This window comes from Notechis scutatus, chromosome 2 (assembly GCF_049901735.1).
Source record: "Notechis scutatus isolate UNSWTSFEM ecotype Mainland chromosome 2, rNotScu1.2, whole genome shotgun sequence".
Lineage (NCBI taxonomy): Eukaryota > Metazoa > Chordata > Lepidosauria > Squamata > Elapidae > Notechis > Notechis scutatus.
The window spans coordinates 227,784,239-227,804,606 of NC_142010.1; the positions used below are offsets into that span (position 1 = coordinate 227,784,239).

At 35.3% G+C, this 20,368-nt stretch overlaps 1 protein-coding gene across 4 annotated transcripts in view; it reads right to left on the reverse strand.

Moving 5' to 3' along the window:
* Nucleotides 1–20,368, reverse strand: part of ADGRV1 (adhesion G protein-coupled receptor V1) — a 258,922-nt gene that overhangs the window by 160,973 nt on the left and 77,581 nt on the right. For all 4 annotated transcript variants that reach the window (XM_087958193.1, XM_087958191.1, XM_087958192.1 and 1 more), the window contains exons 41-48: nt 12,741–12,879; nt 12,058–12,199; nt 10,039–10,301; nt 9,222–9,397; nt 7,944–8,068; nt 4,432–4,598; nt 3,799–3,945; nt 2,289–2,396 (exon numbers count right to left, since the gene is read on the reverse strand). In XM_087958193.1, coding sequence (XP_087814319.1) covers nt 2,289–2,396; nt 3,799–3,945; nt 4,432–4,598; nt 7,944–8,068; nt 9,222–9,397; nt 10,039–10,301; nt 12,058–12,199; nt 12,741–12,879 — 1,267 coding nt within the window. The remainder of the gene's footprint in view (nt 1–2,288; nt 2,397–3,798; nt 3,946–4,431; nt 4,599–7,943; nt 8,069–9,221; nt 9,398–10,038; nt 10,302–12,057; nt 12,200–12,740; nt 12,880–20,368) is intronic.

Below are 20,368 nucleotides of genomic sequence, written 5' to 3' on the forward strand. Positions count from 1 at the left end.
CCGTGCTTTTTACAATTTTGTAAACAACAAACTAAAAGACTCAAGGTCCATCCCTCCCTTGATAGGACCTGATGGTAAAGACTGCAACGACGACACCATTAAAGCCAACATCTTTAACACATTCTTGGCTCAGTATTTGTAAACAGCAATGGATCATGCCCAGTATTTCCTAGCCGTACCACAGATAACAACAATGATCTAATACATATCGATTTCACAGAAGACAATGTCGAAAAATCACTACGCAATCTAAAACCATCTCTATCTATTGGACCGGATGGAATATGTGCCTACTTCTTAAGAAAGCTATCCACTGCCATAGCCAAACCTCTAAGCATAATCTTTGAAAAATCTTTCAGGACCAGCTTCTTGCCTAACCTATGGTCACAAGCCACAGTCATCCCCATCTTCAAAAAGGGAGACCCAAGCCTAGTTGAAAAGTACAGGCCAATCTCCTTATGCTGCGTCACCTGTAAAGTCATGGAATCAATTATTAACCAATCCATTATCCTCCACTTAGAGACAAACAACCTACTCTCCAATAAACAATTTGGTTTCAGAAAAAAACTATCCTGTAATCTGCAACTCTTACACTGCAAAAACATATGGACGACACAACTCGACCAGGGCAAAGCAATAGACGCAATCTACATAGACTTCTGTAAAGCCTTTGATTCAGTGGTACACGACAAACTACTCCTAAAAATAAAATCCTATGGTATCTCTGGACAACTGAATAACTGGATAGAAGCATTCCTGTCAAACAGACAACAAATGGTCAAAATCGGGAGCGTCCTATCAAATCCAGTACCTGTCAATAGTGGTGTCCCCAGGGCAGTGTTCTAGGACCAACTCTCTCATACTCTACATAAAGCGACCTCTGTGATCATATTAAGAGCAATTGCGTTCTCTTCTCTGATGATGTAAAGCTGTTCAATACCACAAAAAGATCTTGACTATGTATCTGAATGGTCAAACAAATGGCAACTTCAAATCTCAACAAATAAATGCTCTGTCTTACATATTGGCAAAAAAATCAGAAAATAAAATACAAGCTGAATAGTCAAGATCTTGTTGATGACCCAAGCTCTGTAAAGGACCTTGGAATACTCACCTCTAATGATCTAAGTGCTAGAGCCCACTGCAACTACATAGCCAAAAAGGCATTAAGAGTTGTTAACCTAATCCTACGTAGTTTTTCTCTGGTAATATCACACTACTAACCAGAGCATACAAAACATTTGCTAGACCAATACTCGAATACAGTTCATCAGTCTGGAACCCTCATTACGTATCTGATATTAGCACAATTGAGAAAGTCCAGAAATATTTCACAAGAAGAGTTCTCTACTCTTCTACTCGTTGTAGAATACCTTATGCCACCAGACTTGAAATTCTAAAACTAGAAAACCTTGAATTACGCCGTCTGCGGTCTGACTTAAGCATGGTATATAAAATCATATATTGCAATGTCCTACCTGTCAATGAATACTTCAGCTTCAACCATAACAACACAAGAGCACACACTAGATACAAACTCAAGGTTAACCGCACCAAACTTGATTGCAGGAAATACGACTTCAGCAACAGAGTGGTCAATGTCTGGAATACTCTACCTGACTCTGTGGTTTCTTCCCAAACCCCAAAAACTTTAACCTTAGACTGTCTACTATTGACCTCACCCCTTTCCTAAGAGGTCTGTAGGGGCGTGCATAAGCGCACCATCGTGCCTACCGTCCCTGTCCTATTGTTTCTCTTATTCTTTATTTTTCTTATATGTACCCATTTCATGTATTCACAACTATGTATACACTTATACTTATTATCTTGTAAACAATTGGCAAATCAAATAAATAAATAAATAAATAAAATATTTAAAGCAGAGCTCCAACTGAGAAAAGTTTCTAACCATTAATTCCTTACCATTTCAGCTGATTAATCTGCAATCATCTTTTTAAACACAGAACAGTAATTTGCAGATATGAATACAAAAACATGTTCTGAAGAAGGATGCAAAAACAGCCAGGTACATATTTATATAGGTGGTATTCAAGTTGCATTTATTAATGTACAATCGAAACATAAAAGCAGAAAAAGTATAAATTTCAAATATTTCCAATGATCATATGATTCAAATATATACATCTGAATTTTCTGCCTGATTTGTATGCATCCCCTTAAAGAATTCACAAGGCTTTGTAGGTTCTGAATATGTTACTAGATAATATGTTATTAGGTAAATATACAAACAAGGCTAATACAGGAAATAAAATGAAAATTCTCCTAACCTGGGTAGACTCAGATTCTGGTCTGTAACTTGCAATAATCAAATAATGGCTTTGATTCAAATTGAAATATTTTATATCACTGGTGGCTGGCACCAATATAGACTGTACCTGAAAGAAAGAAAAGGAAATACAATCACATGTATCTAATACAACCTTCAAAATGTATCTCACTTGTTTTATTATAGAAATGTGGCTTAAGGCAAAATTATGTAAATAAAATGAACATCTGAACATCAAGCACTGTAACTTCCAAATTCGTCTCTGAGTTTCTAGTATTTTCCTATAAGTGTCAGCAGCTGCTTTATAGGCACGGCAATTAATCCCTGAGATAAAGTGATATAATCTGTACACTTACATAACATTTAAGAATGAATCTTGGATAGTGATTTATGGTGGGATATCAAGCTGACTCAATGATGATGAAAGTATTTCAGTTATGTGTTTATGAGGACATGGTTTAAAAATCTTATGCCTGATTATTTAAGTTCTAAAATAATTTTTACTGCCTTTTTGTTTTCCTGCCCTTTCAGCTTCCCAGGCTGGTCTGGCTCCTTATTTCTTGTCTTGCTAACTCTATGCCTTACACTGAGCATCAATACACAATCTCTCTTGCCCTTAGGATTTCTATGATGTGAAGCTTTATTTTTGCGAACTTGTGTCTTTTCTGGCTGACTATATTCATTTCCTACAAATATATATCCTCCCCCTGAACAGTTATAAAAATCTTCATTCTCGTCACATTCTTCAAAAAATTAGATTCCTTGCATCCTTTGACTTTTTCCTTGGAATTACTTTAAAAGCTGTTCTGACATACTTGTGATATTACACATTAGTAATCTGATACCATCATGATTAAAATGCACTCCATATTTTTATATAGAATTGGCTTGTCTAAAAATGAATTCCATCTCTGAGGGAGATGGGTGGTTAAGAAAGATAAACTATAAATAAATAATCAGTCTAATATCTAATCCCCCTCATTATTTCCACTATCACATTCATTCCTCATCTTGTTGTCAAATTCACAAGCATATTTAACACTTTGGTCTTTTTATTTATTACTTTATTTAAATAGCATTCTAGAGTTTATATTAAAAATTAGTGAGAAAACTTTACGTCTGCTGCCTTGTAGCTTTTCATTAAACCTACTCACAGGTTCTAAGATTGAAATAACTTGGTTACACTCACTAATAAACTATTGACACTCCAGTCTGAAAAAAATGCTTGCACTATTTGGAAGTTTTTTGCAGAACAAGGTTATTTTCCCCTTAGGAATAAATTCATCTTATACTTTTTTAAGGAATGCTAGCATTCAATTAATTATGCATAAATGGTATTAGTTTTTTTTCTCAAACAGATGCTCATGCATACTTAACTGTGCTTTACAAACAAGTATTTATAAATTTTCTGATATTACTATCTTTGATATTACCAGGAGGAAGAATTTTCAATTCAAGTATTTGAGTCATTAAAAAATTGAAAAGAAGTTTGGAAAATGAAACAATATTACCTCTAGCAGCTGAAATCCAGAGGTAAACAAGAATACGGTGTTGTTAGAAGGTGTATCTTCTTTTATTCCACCATGAGTAATTACTAAATAGGTGGAGCCATTGATTTGAAATGAAATACAATGATGAGGGTTCTTGATACTGAATTCCTAAGCAAAAAGTAAACCAGTAGCTTTTTTTTACTATCCAATTAATAAAGTCCATGAATTATTTTAAGACAAAATATTTAATATTGAAATAAGATTTATAGGTAGCCCTCCTTTAATGATTGCCTCAGTTAGCAACTATTCAAAAGTTATGACAGAGATGAAAAAAATTTTTTACAATCAATCCACACATTTATGACCTTTACAAGTCTGTAAAGCAGAGGTTCCCTAACTTGGCAACTTTAAGACTTGTGGACTTCAACTTGAAGTCCACAAAGTTGCCAAGTTTGGAGACCTCTGCTGTAAAGCCAAGGAAAGCTGAAGAACATAAGCATGGCCATGGTTTCAATTAGCAACCATTTCACTTAATAACTAAATTGCTGGTTCCAATTGTGGTTTTTAAACAAGGTCTATCTGTGTATCACATAGCTGGAAACAGTGTTATGATCAATATTCTTAGATATCAGTTTAATGTTTTACAATATTTACCTCAACAGGAACAAAAACTCCCCGCCATTGATATATTGAAGACTTTACAGCTGGATTTGTTCTCAACAATAATCCATATAAAAAGTCTCCTTCCAAAAAGAAACACCAGCTAGATATTGATTCTTCCTCAAAACTTTGTAAAATGGCCAGTACACTTAACCCACCCTCTGCAATTAAAAGAAAAGTAATGCTATTAACAGCACATATTAGCATAAACAAAGAAAGTCCATATTGATAGCTGACTAGTGGGTTTATCCCAAATGACAGTGAGCTGCTAAAATTGCATTACCTAGAAGAAAAGAAAAGAGGCAAATAGGATCATGTCTACAGGCAGCTGCTTATCAAACCACCACCAGAATCTTGGAAACAATTTAGGAAAATCCTACAAAACCACTAGCCTCTCACTGTTGTACCCTACCACAGAAAAATTTACTGAAGTTGCCCACAGGGAAAATACCAAAACAGCAAATAACTGGCACCTATCCTTGTTCTTCCCTGATCATATTGTAACTTCAAAGAAAAAAAGAAGGTATATGGGTCAATATAAAAGAAAAAAAGAATGACATGGCCATAGGTGTATATTATAGGCCACCCAATCAAGCAGAAAAAACAGATGTCCTTTTTGCCAGCCAACTAACAAACATATGCAGGAAACACACAACAATAGTAATGGGAGACTTCAATTATCCTGATATCAATTGGAAAACTAATTCTGCACCAAGTGAGAAATCAAATAAGTTCCTAACCAACCTAGCTGACAACTTTGTTGTCCAAAAGGTAGAGGGTGAAACTAGAGGGACGGCCATGCTGGACTTAATTCTTACAAACAGAGAAGAAGTGATAGAGGGAGTTGAAACTGCAGGAACCTTGGGTGAGAGTGACCATGTCATACTAGAATTCAACATAACACAAACACAAGCAACAGAACATAATGACACCAGAGTCTTGGATTTTAAAAGAGCTGATTTCAATAAACTCAGAGAGAACTTGAGAAAGATTCCATGGATGAAAATCCTAAAAAGGAAAACAACTCAAGAATCTTGAGAAACTCTAAAAAGTATGATCACAGAAGCCCAGACCAGCACAATACCACTGAGAAAGAAAAACAAGAAATCCAAGAAGAAACCAGCATGGCTGCACAAAGATCTCTCTGGCAAATTGAAAGAAAAAAAAGGACAAGTGCAAAAAATGGAAAGAAGGACATACAACTAAGGCAGAATATCAGCAGATAGCCAGAATCTGCAAAGACTAAGTCAGGATATCAAAAGCTCAGAATGAACAAAGACTTGCAACAAAAGTCAAAGATAATAAAAAAAGTTTCTTCCAACATATAAATAACAAGAAAAAAATCAAGGAAACAGTCGGTCCACTAAAGAGAGAAGATGGCAAGGAAGTAACAGGGAACAGAGAGAAAGCAGAACTGCTTAACTCATTCTTTGCATCCGTCTTCACGCAAAAAGAAACTATAGCTCAACCCACCAAAAACAGAGAAGACAGACCAAAAATAAAAGACAGACCAGAAATAAAAGTTAAAATAAGCAAAAAAATAGTAAGAGAACACCTGTCTGATCTTGATGAAAACAAATCACTGGGGCCTGATGAATTACATCCCAGAGTTTTAAAGAAGCTGGCAGAGGTCATCTCAGAACCACTGCACCATATCTTTCAAAAATCCTGGAGCACCGGGGAACTACCAGAGGACTGGAAAAGAGCTGATGTGGTTCCATCTTCAAAAAAGAAAGAAAAAAAAAAAACAGACCCAGGAAACTATAGACTAATCAGCCTAACATCAATACCCGGGAAGATACTGGAAAAGATAATAAAAAAACAGATCTACCAACATCTAGAAACAAGTAAAGTAATAACTAGCAGTCAGCTAGTTAAAAACAGATCATGCCAAACCAATCTTATTTCATTCTTCAACACAGTGACTAAATTAGTAGACCAGCAAAATACTGTGGACATAATATATTTAGATTTCAGCAAGGCATTCGATAAAGTAGACCACAACCTACTTCTTAGTAAGCAGGAAAAAAGTGGAATAGATAGCACAACCACTAGATGGATTCGCAACTGGCTGGCAAACCGTACTCAACGAGTAGTCCTTAATGGGTCTAAGTCTACATGGAGGGAAGTAAGCAGTGGGGTGCCATAAGGTTCTATCTTAGGCCCAGTACTCTTCAATATCTTCATTAACGACTTAGATGAGGGAATAGAAGGGGAACCTACCAAATTTGCAGATGATACTAAGCTGGCAGGAATAGCTAATACCCAAGAAGATAGTCTCAAGATCCAGATGGATCTTGACAGACTAGAACACTGGGCTATATCTAACAAAATGAAATTCAATGTAGAGAAAAGTAAAGTCCTACACTTAGGCAAGAAAAACCAAAAGTACACATATATATACTGGGTGAAACCAGGCTCAATAGCAGTAACTGTGAGAGGGATCTTGGAGTCTTAGTGGACAACCAGCTAAATATGAGCCAGCAGTGTGCAGCCGCCGCCAAAAAAGCTAATGCAATCCTAAGTTGCATTAACAGAGGGATACAGTCAAGATCAAGGGAAGTACTAATACCACTCTATAAAGCCTTAGTAAGACCACACCTACAGTACTGCATCCAGTTTTGGTCATCACATTATAAAAAAGATGTTGAGACTCTAGAAAAAGTACAGAGAAGAGCAACAAGGATGATTGGGGACTGGAGGCTAAAACATACAACGAACAGTTGCAGGAACTGTGCTTGGCTAGTCTAGTAAAGAGAAGGACCGGGGAGACATGATAGTGGTCTTCCAATATTTGAGGGGCTGCCACAGGGAGGAAGGAGTCAAGCTATTTTCGAAAGCACCTCTAGGCCAGACATGGAATAATGGATGGAAACTGAACAAGGAGAGATTTAATCTGGAAACAAGGAGAAACTTTCTGACAGTGAGAACAATTAACCAATGGAACAGCTTGCCCTCGGAAGTTGTGGGAACGCCATCACTTGAGACTTTCAAGAAGAGATTGGACTGCCATTTGTCAGAAATGGTGTAGGGTTTCCCGCTTGGGCGGGGGGTTGGACTAGATGACCTACAAGGTCCCTTCCAACTCTGATTATCTGTATCTGTAAGAAAAACCCTTAAAAAGCCACATTATGGGGGAAAAAGGGATCAGTAAAAAGAAATTAAGGGAACCAGATGGAAACCTCCAGTGGGAAACTGTTTGATCTACAACCCAAGAAGAAGAAAAAACAGCACAGACTTCTTGGATTCTTTTCTATAGGGAAAGATACCTCACTAGTTAATTGATTAAGCTTCCAAGGTTTCTATGTATCTGGGGATGCTGTGAGGACAACGTAGAATCCCAAGACACAAAAAGGCACAAAAAGGTGCAAAGCCAACTTGGGATGGATACAGTCATTGTCTATGGAAGGGGCTTTAGTTATCTCTGATTGAATCAACCAAATTACAATACATGAATTATATAAACCTATCCTCTATAACCTATCAAAACTCATGAATTGACTTACTTATCCCAAATGCAGAATCAGGTCGTGTTTCCCATTCCACACTCACTGATGTATTGAGTCCATTGCTCCGAGATATTTTCAAATAAACTGTAGTGTTTGCTTCCTCAGCTATAATAGAATTTGTCCTAAGAATTATGGAAGATTTAACAAAATACATAAATAGTGATCCTTTTTCAGATTTTCTCTAAGTGCTATACAACTAAATAAATGATAAAATAAAAATACACAGAAGGTGTTCTATTGGCATACTGATTGTAAGAAAGCTGATTTTCAGCACATGTAATAACTGACATATTCTCATGTTAAAATAGCAGACTTTTTTCATAGTAGTTGAGAGAGTAGATGCTAATTATAATGTAAATATTCTATAAATTATAGCAAGATATGTAGAAATGTAACCTGTGGTTCTTTAAAATTTTCAGTGTATTCAAAAGATACCACTGTACATATTTTCTTGGAAATGAATGTCACTGGATTGGGTAAATATAGAACTGATTGTGCAAAAACATCTAGAGACTGCTTTGTCAATTGAGTAGAGCACTAATGGAATCAAGCCAGTTCAAGGGCCTCATAGCTTTGTCTGTAGCCATGATTGTGCACAGTTCTTCCAGGACTGTCCCTGTGTGGATCACCAGCCATCCTAAAAGCATTCACATACAGTCACTCCAAGTGGGAGCCTCAAAATCAGTTAAGCCATTTAGAAGAGATGGCATTTCAACACTCTTGAGCAGTAGGTTTCCTTTGTTTGCAGCACAAGGCAATCTCCAGAATGGTTTTTCACATTCCTAGTTTGAGATACACATTGTTTGTCATGGCGTCCAGGGAAAGCAAAACAGAGAATTACAGAGATTTATTTTAATACAAGTGGCATGGAATCATATTCCATCAATAGTAAAAACAGATTAGATGCCAGAAATAAAACCTGAAGCTAGGAAATATTAATGAAATCTCCAAGTGCCTACTGTTTAATAAAAGATTATCGATATATAGAAACATCTAAATGTATAACTATTATTTAATGTATGTATTTAAAATATTTGTATACTGTCTCCCATTGAAAATGTATTGCTAATAAGCAATGAAAAAAAAATCACTATCAACATTTACAGTTGCTATTTATCCTAATTATCCTAACATTCTTCTGATATCTGTAACTCTGATATTTGCCATTTTCTGTTATATTATAAATATCAAGAAATTTAAGAAGACTAAACACTAAAGTATGTTAACTGTCATATATAACTAACAAATTAATTTCTGACCTAACACAATATTTACCTCTCTGTAACTGGAAAGATACTGAAAAGTCCCAAAGGGGCTTGATTTTGCAACACTGTGATCAATGTTTCTGTTCTTGCACCCAGTCTGGCTCCACCAGTTGGATTGAACAGTGTAACAATGAAATGTTCATCCATTTCTGGTTCAGCATCCAGAATGGCACTAATATGCAGATTCTGAATAAAAAGCAATATATTAGTATTAAAATCTTGAATACTAGTATAATTACATTAAGACATGGAATGAAATCAAGAAGGACATGTTAGGATGGAAGAAACTGTCATTGTTATAACCTAAAAGAGAATTTTTATTCTTCAAAATATTATATTTAAAATCAAGTATCAAAATCTTGGATAAACTATAATCAACAATGAAACTCTACAACAATTTCACATCTCAAAAGCAATTAAAGATTTTCTTAACAAGCACTATTCTTTTGAAACAGAAGCACATAAATATCATCCTTTCTATCTATTTGTAGAAACTCATCAGAATTTGCCAAATAAGATGTCCAATAAAATATACGTATTTTCAAAATAATTGCTATTGAAATAAATATTTCCAATTAAACATGTACAGCTAAAGAACCTTTGTTTTTGAAAGGGCAAAATATTTTGAATCTCTTCTGCCTACAATCCTAAAAAACCTACAAAATCAGTACAATTATCCTCTGCAATTTGTAAATTAGTTCTTAAGGCACATAGTACAATATAGATGTAATATATGTTTTCTGATATTAACCAATTTATATTTATTTTATTTCTTAAATAAACATAATATTTTTTACATTTTGTAGAAACTACTTGTTGCATATTACCTTGACTCTTATTCCTTCTTCTAGAACAATATAGCCCTGTGATGGAGTCAAATCTACTGATTCTTCAGAAGAATTTATCTCTCGCACTATGTATTGGACAGTCACTGTTCCAAATATTCCTTGAGATGGTTCTCTGATAATATTCAGTATCGCAACACTTTCCATTAAATGGAGTGCTGTCTGTTCCCTTAGGAAAAAATGTTCACTATTGTTGAAGGATAAAACTCCATGACCGTCATCATTGGCCAGAATAGTAATTGTTGCTTTGAACAGACAATAAATGAAATGATTACCTTAATATTCAACATACAATCATCGGGCAATGCTTCCATATAATTTAATAAATGATACTATTATCAATATTGGTATCTAAATCCAGGTTCAGTATATATTTGAGATTTTTTTGAGCATAAATTTGTGGAAGACAACAAAGTTTATGTAGATTATAAATATTTAATCATAATAACAATAAATCAAGATTTCTATCTCTAACATCTACAAGAAAAATTTGTGCTGCAATTTTGTTTTACAAGGTTTGAAAAAAAAACATAGTCCTGAAGAACTTAACTAAAATTCAGTATTTCAAAGTTACATCAAACAAGAACAAGCTTTCATAATAAACATGTTTAATAAATAAATTAATACATTTTACTCTACTGATTTTACTCTACTGATCTTATTACTTTTGCTTAAATAATATGAAATCTACATAATTTTCTGCATTATGAACTACAAAGTGAAAAGAATGTTTTAAAGGTGTCAAAAGGTTTCATATTGTCCTGTTATATTGTGCTATCTTCAAGACTGAAAAGAACTGAAATCTTAGCAATAGAACCCACAAAAAAATTGCACAACCGTTTGTGGACTTTCTACATGCTAAACACACACACACACACACACACACACACACACACGTTGTGTGTGTGTGTGTGTCTGTCTGTCTGTGTGTAAAAGGGAGAATTTATTGCTTTTGCTTTTCTTTCAGCACCTAGCCTGGGTGAATCCTATATGTTAACCATTTTTTTTTTAATTGCACAATATAGGCAATTACAAAACAATATGGTGGACTGCCAGCCAATCATTGCTATCAGTAATTTAGATAATTATGTAAATTGTTTATGACTATGAAGAATGCTATTAATAATGTTATTAATGTTATTAATAATGTTAACTTTATTCATTCACTCTCTCAATCATTCAATTTATGTAGCTATGTGAGATGGTCATAGGATTAAAAACAGAAAACAATAGAAACAACCAACCAAAATAAAACCATTAAAAACCAAATAAAACCATTAAAGATTTTAACAGGAGAAGGCAGCCAATACAGTCACTAGCAATACAGCTGGCTAGCATGTTCCATACCACCGCTGGTCTCCAAGCATAATGACAGAACCATGTCTTGAGAGCCTTCCAAAAGGTCAGCAGGAATCAGCAAGATCAGGACCAGAGGTGGTATTCAGCAGGTTCTGACCAGTTCTGGAGAACTGGTAGCGGTAATTTTGAGTAGTTCAGAGAACCAGCAAATACTACCTCTGACTGGAGATTTTACAGTATCCTTCCCCTGCCATGCCCACCAAGCCACACCCACAGAACTGGTAGTGAAAACAATTTGAATCCCACCACTGATCAGGACCTGCCTATCCTGGGGGATGGGGGGTGATGTTCTGAAGGGCACCTGCTGTGGCAGAAAAGACTCTCCTCTAGGGCCTGTCAGGTGATGTGTTTTTGTGGACAGGACCCATAACATGTACCTCATGCCAGCCTTGAGGCTTTAGAGGTCATCACCAGTACCTTGAATAGAATAGTGCAGCTCACAGAATAAAAGTATTACCTGTCCTGACTGAGAAGCACCCTTTGCCCTCCTGTAGCTGCTGGATGCTCTTCACAGAGAGCCCCATGTAGAACATGCTATTGTACATTGATCTATTCTGGGAGGTGACCAGGGCATGAGAATAGAGCCTCCTGATCCATGGCAAACACAAAACAAAATACTAATTCAAAATTAATTAATATTACCTGTTGTATTTTCTCCCAATTCTAATCCAAGGGATGGATTTGTTAAAATTAGTTGGAATTTCTCATCTCTTTCAGGAATCTCATCATCAAAAATTTGAACATCAATATATTTATATCTTTCTCCATCAGCAAAAGAAAGAGTCTATTAATGAAACATATTGGAAATGTGTTTAATGTTGAAAAGCAATGCATAAAAACGTACAGAAAAATGTAAATTCGCTGTGACTTTTACAAAGCATCTACAGAAATATTCAAAAAAGTACAAGTCATCTTATAATAGCAATAGCACTTAGACTTATATACCACTTCAGTGCTTTATAGCCCTCTCTAAGCAGTTTACAGAGTCAGCATATTGCCCCCAACAATCTGGGTACTCATAATGATAAAATACATAGAATAAACATAACAGTTACACATCCCAACATCTAGCTGTTATTTTGAATTTTAAATACCTATGTAAATACATTTTTAAACAAAGTATCATGCTGATTTTTTTTTTAAATTGAAAAGCATATTTTTTTAAAATTGAAAAGCATATTAATGAAGAAATGGAATGAACTTTGAAGCCTAATAATACTTTGAAGACCCTAATATTCAGGGTACAATTGCTTACACTTTTCACTGAAACAAAACATCCATTTGATGTTATGGAAAAATGGTTTTCTGTGATGGTTTCTTCTTACCCTTGAAGAAAGATTAAAGTCCGCTCCCTGATATGCTTCCAGATTCTGAGCATACAAGAATAAGGACACGTTACCATACAAGCCTCGGTCCCGGAATATCACTAATGTTAAGTTTGTATTCAGTTCACTTATTTCAAACCTGAAGGAAAAAAAGAAAAGTTACCTATTTATTTAAATAAATTATTCAGTTCACTTATTTCAAACCTGAAGGAAAAAAAGAAAAGTTACCTATTTATTTAAATAAATTATTTAAATTATTTAAATACTTATTGGCTAGCTCATCAAATAGTTCTAGGTGCCTTAAAACAAATGGACATCCAAAATAAAAGCAAAACATTAATCTATCATAAGCAAGATAGCATTCTCTATTCATTAATTATCATAATCATATCATAATCATATCATGTGCAAAGGTAATATGGAAAAATATATATTAACGGCTTTTCCAAATGATAATGAATTATATATGGAAGGTGTAATTTTAACTCAAGGGAACAGCTGTTGAGGCTGAGTGGGTAATAACCAAGAGAGCTTATATCTGGACTCCCACCCTTTTAACATCTCTGGTATAGTCATCTATAGCATCCCTTCCCAGTCTATATTTGTCAAACAAATGGATTCTACTTGGATTCTATTTCTTACCCTAGAAGTAAGAAATATCCAAATTACAAAGGGCTTCAGAAGTGTGAAGGAACACTTTGAATTGGACCCAAAAGCCTATAGCTTCTTAATGAAGCTCACACCAGATTGGCATTATCCTGCTGTAGCATCTTCTACATTCAGCGAGGGGGGGGGGCGAGAATGGGGAGAGGCTGAATTATGTACAAGTTGTATCTTTAAGGGAAACTCTATATAGAATAAATTGTAGTCCTCCAAATATGAGTGATAAAGGAATGAGTTACTATATTGCTGATAAAGCCTCCAAGAAAAGTAGTATGGCCACTATCCCATGAATGGACAAAAGTATTTGGAAAACTCTTTAATGGAAAAAAAAGTGTTTTTCTTTTTCTCCTTCCTACATTCCCACTTAGCTGGAAGTTTGACTGGAAAATTCCAGACTTTTACAGCACATTTAATGGGCCTGGAAAGTGATGCAAGACAGAAAATTTCAGACACCAGGACTGGTAGATGGAGCCAACTGAATAAAAGCATACTTTTCAAAGGATATTCCCATAATGGTTGGAGACTCATGATTACACCAGAACCTTGGTATATTATACCTTTGGGTATTTGTTTATCTTTATGCATGTGTGTGAGGTTTTTTTCCTACTCAGGCTCTAAGGTATGTGACTAGTCTGCTATTATTCTTCTGCTAGAAGTGGGTGATTACTTGGCTCTCCAAATTGCATGCCTATTGTCCAACTGGTCTGCCCTTTGTGACCTTCATTTTGAAATGCAGTATCTGACAGCCTGTTTCCTGAGTTGTAAGGTCAGAATTTGTTAAGCCCTGTTACTCTAATTTATAATCTGATTCATCAGAAATGCTCATAACATACATCCTTTTTCAAATGTTAACATTTGTGTTAGCATTTTCATAAGCTTTTTTTTTCTTACATATCTCCTGAAAGTCATCATCACCCTTTACCTAATGTGTCTTGATGGGTACTCTATGCAGAGGTCTCCAACCTTGGCAACTTTAAGACTTGTGGACTTCAACTCCCAGAATTCTCCAGCCAGCTCTGCTGGCTGGAGAATTCTGGGAGTTGAAGTCCACAAGTCTTAAAGTTGCCAAGGTTGGAGACCTCTGCTCTATAGTATTTTCTACACCTTTCTCAGCTGGATGCTGCCCAGCATTTGGTGATTTTCTCCCACAGATCTGTTTAAAGATACTCTGCCACTTTTTTTACTGGAATGGACCAGCAGCCTAGTTCCATTTTGGTTCAAGTAGCATTCCTCTCTCTTGTACAGATGTGTTCTCAATATTTAATAAATTTAAAACACTCTAATTCATGCCACTATCTTTTTTTTTTAAGCAAGTTTTATTAATTTCAAAAAACAAACAAATCATCATCAACCATTACATATTTGAACCTTTTTCCATTATAGATTTAACAAGTCAGATAAAACCTTATCTTATACAATACATTTCTATATTATTTCATCAATTTCTTTCTGACTTGATTATCATCACTCTCTTTCTATGTTTCTACAAGGTTTCACCAATACTCTCAAAGACATAAACAAACACAAACATACATATAAAAATCTTTTAGTAAAGTAACTTGGCCCCAGGTACCTCTTTTATATGGGCTTTAATTATATTCATGCTCATCTTACAGATCATTACTTATTTTATTTACCATTCTGTATCTTCCATATAAACTTCTCCATACATTTCACTCTTCATAATTCTCTCTTATTCAATCCATCTTAATTTAAATCATTATATTTATATCTTTTGCCCAACCTTTATTATCCCTCTATCTCATTCCTTATAATGAAAAAAAAAAAAAAGAATTTCTCCTGAAATCTCTAATCAGAGTATGATGCCTTTCTATCCTTCCCTAAATTAATTAAATTAACATTTAAAATAACACCTAATACCCAATTTGATTCTGCTTGGTACATTCTATCTACTAATTTTTACTTTTAGTAACAATAAAAACAGAGTAAAAAATCAAAAATGTTTAAATACATAATATCCTCCTAAATACGTAGTTAAATAATAAATCTAAATAATAAATCTTATAGCATTCTCATTGCCTTTCCCTTCAATATTTTATTACATTTTAAAATCAATCATTATTAAACATTTCAACATTTTAATTTCTTATTAACTCTTAAGCCATTCTAATTTTCTATTTCTAATACGAATGTTACAGTACCATCTTGTGTACCTTGCAGAATCTTTTTAAAAAAATTTATGCTTTACCCATTATCCCTAAAAGGATTCCTCTTTTCCCATCTAATTTTAAAACTTTGTGGCTTTTCTCCGCCTTTCCCCTTTCTTTCTTCCCCCACCAAGTCTTCCTACCCCCTTCTTCTAACCTCTATCTTGCCGGCATCCCTTCTCTGTTGTATTCCCTTTTTCTCTTGTTTGCTATTTTGCATATTTTTCTCTTTCTTAAATGTTTTTTTAGATCTTAAGTCCTTCATTTTCCTCGCTTTCTTCCTTCCTTCTTTTCTTAGATGAATTTTGGGATTCATTGAAGATGGCGTCTTCATCTTCTTCTTGTTGTTCTTCAGCTTCCATCTGTATTGTCTGTTCATAGTTAACCAACGCCATTTTTAAAAAGAAAAGCTTTTTCCATACCATCTTTACAGGCTGCTTTTGTTTGCTCATATTCATCCCTCAGTTCCTCCAAAGAAAAAGCCATTATAGATCTTTTCTTTTCTTTTTCCTCTTTCTTCTCACACCAACCAAAATATTCCAAAAGAAAAACAAGACAACCCCAAAGTCCACAATCCTCAATCAATCCAAGCCAAGCCAGAATTCCCCTTTCTCTTCCAGGGTAGTATCAGACAAAGAAAAAAAGAAAGTTCAAATCTGTGTTTTGAAGCCTTATTAAGATTTTATTTCTGTTTTCAAATCCTTAAGGCATTTCCTCCAACAAAATCCAACCAGATAAATATTTTTTTTGTCCTCTCCTTCCGACTTATCCCAAAAAGCTAGTTTTACCTGAAAAAAAACAACAGGTTTCTCAATATCCATTTATTAATTCCGTCGGGGAGAGTAAACTTTCCTTTCAGCACCTCAGAATTGCCGCTTATTTCCTCTTGTGGAAAGAATCATCCAAAAAGCCATCATTTTCAGGAATTAAACTAAATATATCTTAGAGTCCTGGGTCAACCAAGAAGACTTTCACTTTTAAAAACTTTCTCCTCTTCCTCCAGCGCATACTTGCCCAGCTGCCGGCTTCTTTGTGGCGGCTATTACGGACCGCCGCTGCACCGCTCTTGGTAAAAGGAGGTTCTGCCGGCTAGGGAGGGGTCTGCAGCACCCCAAACCCTTTCCCGGATCCCCTACCTTCAGCTGCCCCTTCAGGAGCCCCAAAACGGCTAGCGGCAGGGATCGCGCAGCTTCGCGAATCCCTACCGCCGCAAAGCCGACAAACCGGAAATCCCGAGATTTGAACTGCCAAACTGCTGGCAGTCAGCAGAATTAGCCTGTTACCACTGCGCCACCACATCTCATGTAGTGAGAGCTTTACTTTACTTTATTGTCATTTCGCCTCACACAAGAAATTAAATGCCATCTTCAGTGTACATTATTTATAACTAAAAATAAAACACAAACACACATCCTTCACATTCTATACAATTGAATTGAAAACCCGATATTGCATTAATATTGCACTATTCAGTAGACTTCAATAGAGTTACTGCCCTGGGATAGAAGCTGTTTTTCAGCCTCTTTGTCCTTGTTTTTATTATCCTGTACCATCTGCAAGATGGTATTAGGATGAGATGGATCTTTGAGAATGTTTTGAACTTTCTTAAGGCAGTGGGAACTATAAAACTCTTCCAAAGAGGGGAGAGGGCAGCCAATGATCCTCTGGGAAATGACGTTAACCCTCTGGAGTGCTGTCCTATCTGCCACTGTGCAATTGGCAAACCATACACAGGTGCAGTAAATTAAAATACTCTGTTGCAGCAGTAGAAGGTTTTTCATTCAGTTGTTGTTTCCTGAGAAGTCTCAGGTAGTATACTCTCTGCTGGACCCTTTTGACCAGTGCTGCAATGTGAGTGCCCCAGGTGAGGTCCTCTTTATGATAATACCCAGAAACTTAAAACTGGCCACTTGCTCCACTCGGTCTCCATTGATAAGTAAGGGCTGGAGGTCTGATCTATTCCTTCTAAAGTCCACTAAAAGCTCCTTGGTCTTATTGGTGTTAAGGACCAAGTTATTGTCTCCACATCACAAAAGCAACCGGTCTACCTCATCTCGATAGTCAGACTCATCCATCCTGGAGATGAGTTCCACCACTGTTGTATCATCTGCAAATTTAGTAATAGTATTACTAGCATGAGTGGGAATGAAGTCATGCGCGCATAAAGAGTATAGGGGGCTCAACACACAACCCTGTGGTATACCAGTGTTAAGAATAAGAGCTGAAGAGATATGATTACCTAATCTGACCCTCTGAGAGTGGCCAGACAAATCCATTATCCAAAGACAGATTGAATAAGAGTCCAAGATCCATAAGTTTAGACACTAGTCTATGTGGACACTAAAATCTACAAAAAGCATCTTCACATAGCCCCCCGCTGTTCTAGATGAGTCAGAGCAGTGTGAAGAGTGATGGCTAGTGTCCTCTGTAGATCTATTTTTTCTGAATGCAAACTGGTGTTTATCAAATGTATGCAGAAGACCAGAAATGATGTGCTGGCAGACCAATTTCTCAAAGCACTTCATGATGATAGAGTGAGTGCCACTGGTCTGTAATTGTTGAGGTTTTTTACGAAGGTATTACAACCCATTTCTTTTTTTAATGTTTTATAAAGTTAAACATCAGGTGTTTGAAATAATGAGGTATTATCGAGTCAGTAGGCAAGTGCTGTTCAGGGCATACCAAGAGATAGAATGGGGGCCAGGCCAGGCCAATGGCTAGTCGCTGCTTACTTGCAAGGAGGATGTCTATTGAAGGAATAACACATGCCCGGTATCCTTGTCGTGTGTTGATATTGGCTTCTCATTTGCCCAGATTATCAGAAACGAAAAACTGGTAGGGGGTGAGGAAATCCTTTAATTGTATTTTGCATGGAGCCAAGTTCAGAATTAGGTAAACTGTTTTCTCATAGCAGTCAGAGAGAAGCCTTTACTGCGGTTTAAATTGTACCTCCTTGTGCAGAAGTGGGCGACCATTGACCAAATGTTGTTGAACCACAGTTTCCAACAATCCTAATTCCAGTATGCAGAATTGAGAGTGATAGGAGCTGTGGTTCAACATTTTGAAGGTGACATGTTCTTTTAGGTTACTGATTTCTGCCAGTCCTAATTCAAATTCATTCTGTCTGGATTGCAGTATTTGTTTTATCCGAATTCATATATATAATTCAGTCCATATATTGTAGATTTGCTACAGCAAGATGAATGCTGGAATAATATTACAAGAATAGCTTTCTTAATCTATGATCATATTTTTAAGTGAAAATGTTGTGGCCTATTATTGGATTAATAAAGGAGAATATGTCTTTATAATTTTATTGTATGTATGGCCAAACTAGGCTTCATTAACATTCTAGGATCTGGGGGAAAACCCAGATCCATAAGGCCAAAATTTATTAAAAGCTAAACAGACAAATTGTTTTATAATCTTATAATTTTAAACCACCCAGTCACTTGGTTGAGTTATGGTATGCTATATCACATGCTATAAATAATTTAGCTTTGTTTCCTATCCGTAGGTATATGGTTGCTTTTCAGTTTAAATAAAACTTCAAAAATTCTTTCTTATGGCATAAAATATGTAATGAAGGTCCATATTTTCAAGTGGTATCTAAATTGGGAAAGGAAAACTTAACTGAGTAGTTGGTGTAATTTAAATAGCAACTTTCAGTATGCTTGCATGAGGTATACTTGCTTAAATGTAATTCTAGTTTTATATAACATAGGCAATTTACAAAATCCAATAAGATGGTAAAAGAATTCAGGACTGCTTTACTGTCCTCCCATTCCTCAAAAAAAAAAAAAAAAAGAACTGAAGTATTTGTGTTTTCAATTCTTTTAGGAGTGGATTCTTAAAATATGTGTTAAAAGCTTCCTTTGTAACCCATAAAGGAAAAATGATATTTTCCTTTAAAACATAGTGGGGGAAATAGCCATACTTCTTTAAAGAGTGTTAAAGATGTGTTTTAGAGCTCTCTGTATTTTCTTTAGTGGATGGATTTCATCTCTTACTGGACTTAACAAGAGTATTCCAGTAGGCATTATGATGATAGTCATAGCAGCACTTTTTACAGCTTCTGCAGTCATCTCATTAATTATGTTTAAAAAGGTAAGTGTTTTTTCATCCAGAAAATTGAATTTTTAAAACATATTTTAGTCAATCCAGCTGATTATAGTTGTAAAAATAAATAACTAGACTCAAGCAGGTTGACTAAATTTTTGATACCATTCATATTTGGTATACCATATTTAGAAATTAAATAAATAAAATAAATTTCTTTCATTGTTCAAATTAAAATATCAGTAATAGAGATTGATTTTGAGCTTGATTTATTTTAAGATCTCTTGTGAAGAGAACCCATTATGAGCTTACAAATTTTTTCAAAAGATTATACAAAAAATTTATGTTTGTTCTTTCTTGCAGGATTTCTTAAAAATTCTGCATTTTAATATTTAAAACCAGATGTGTCTCATCCGTTTTAAAACCGCGAACTCTTGCCATAAGCATTTTCCTATCGATCCCTCTCTGTAGTTCTCCATCATTCTGGCCAGGATTGTGGATTTGTTCATTTCCACACGCTTTTATTTACTGTTTCAAAATATGATAAATGGAAAAATATAAACTAATGTTTAATTGAAGAAATAATTGCAGTAGTAACCTACTTATCTACAATTTGAAATCCTTGAAACTGCCTGTAGCACTTAAATGTAAATTGGATACATTCCTGATAATGATACCTTGGCTATCCTGGACTACTTAGAGCCCATATTTGGCTTCCAGGACTGGCTGACTACATGT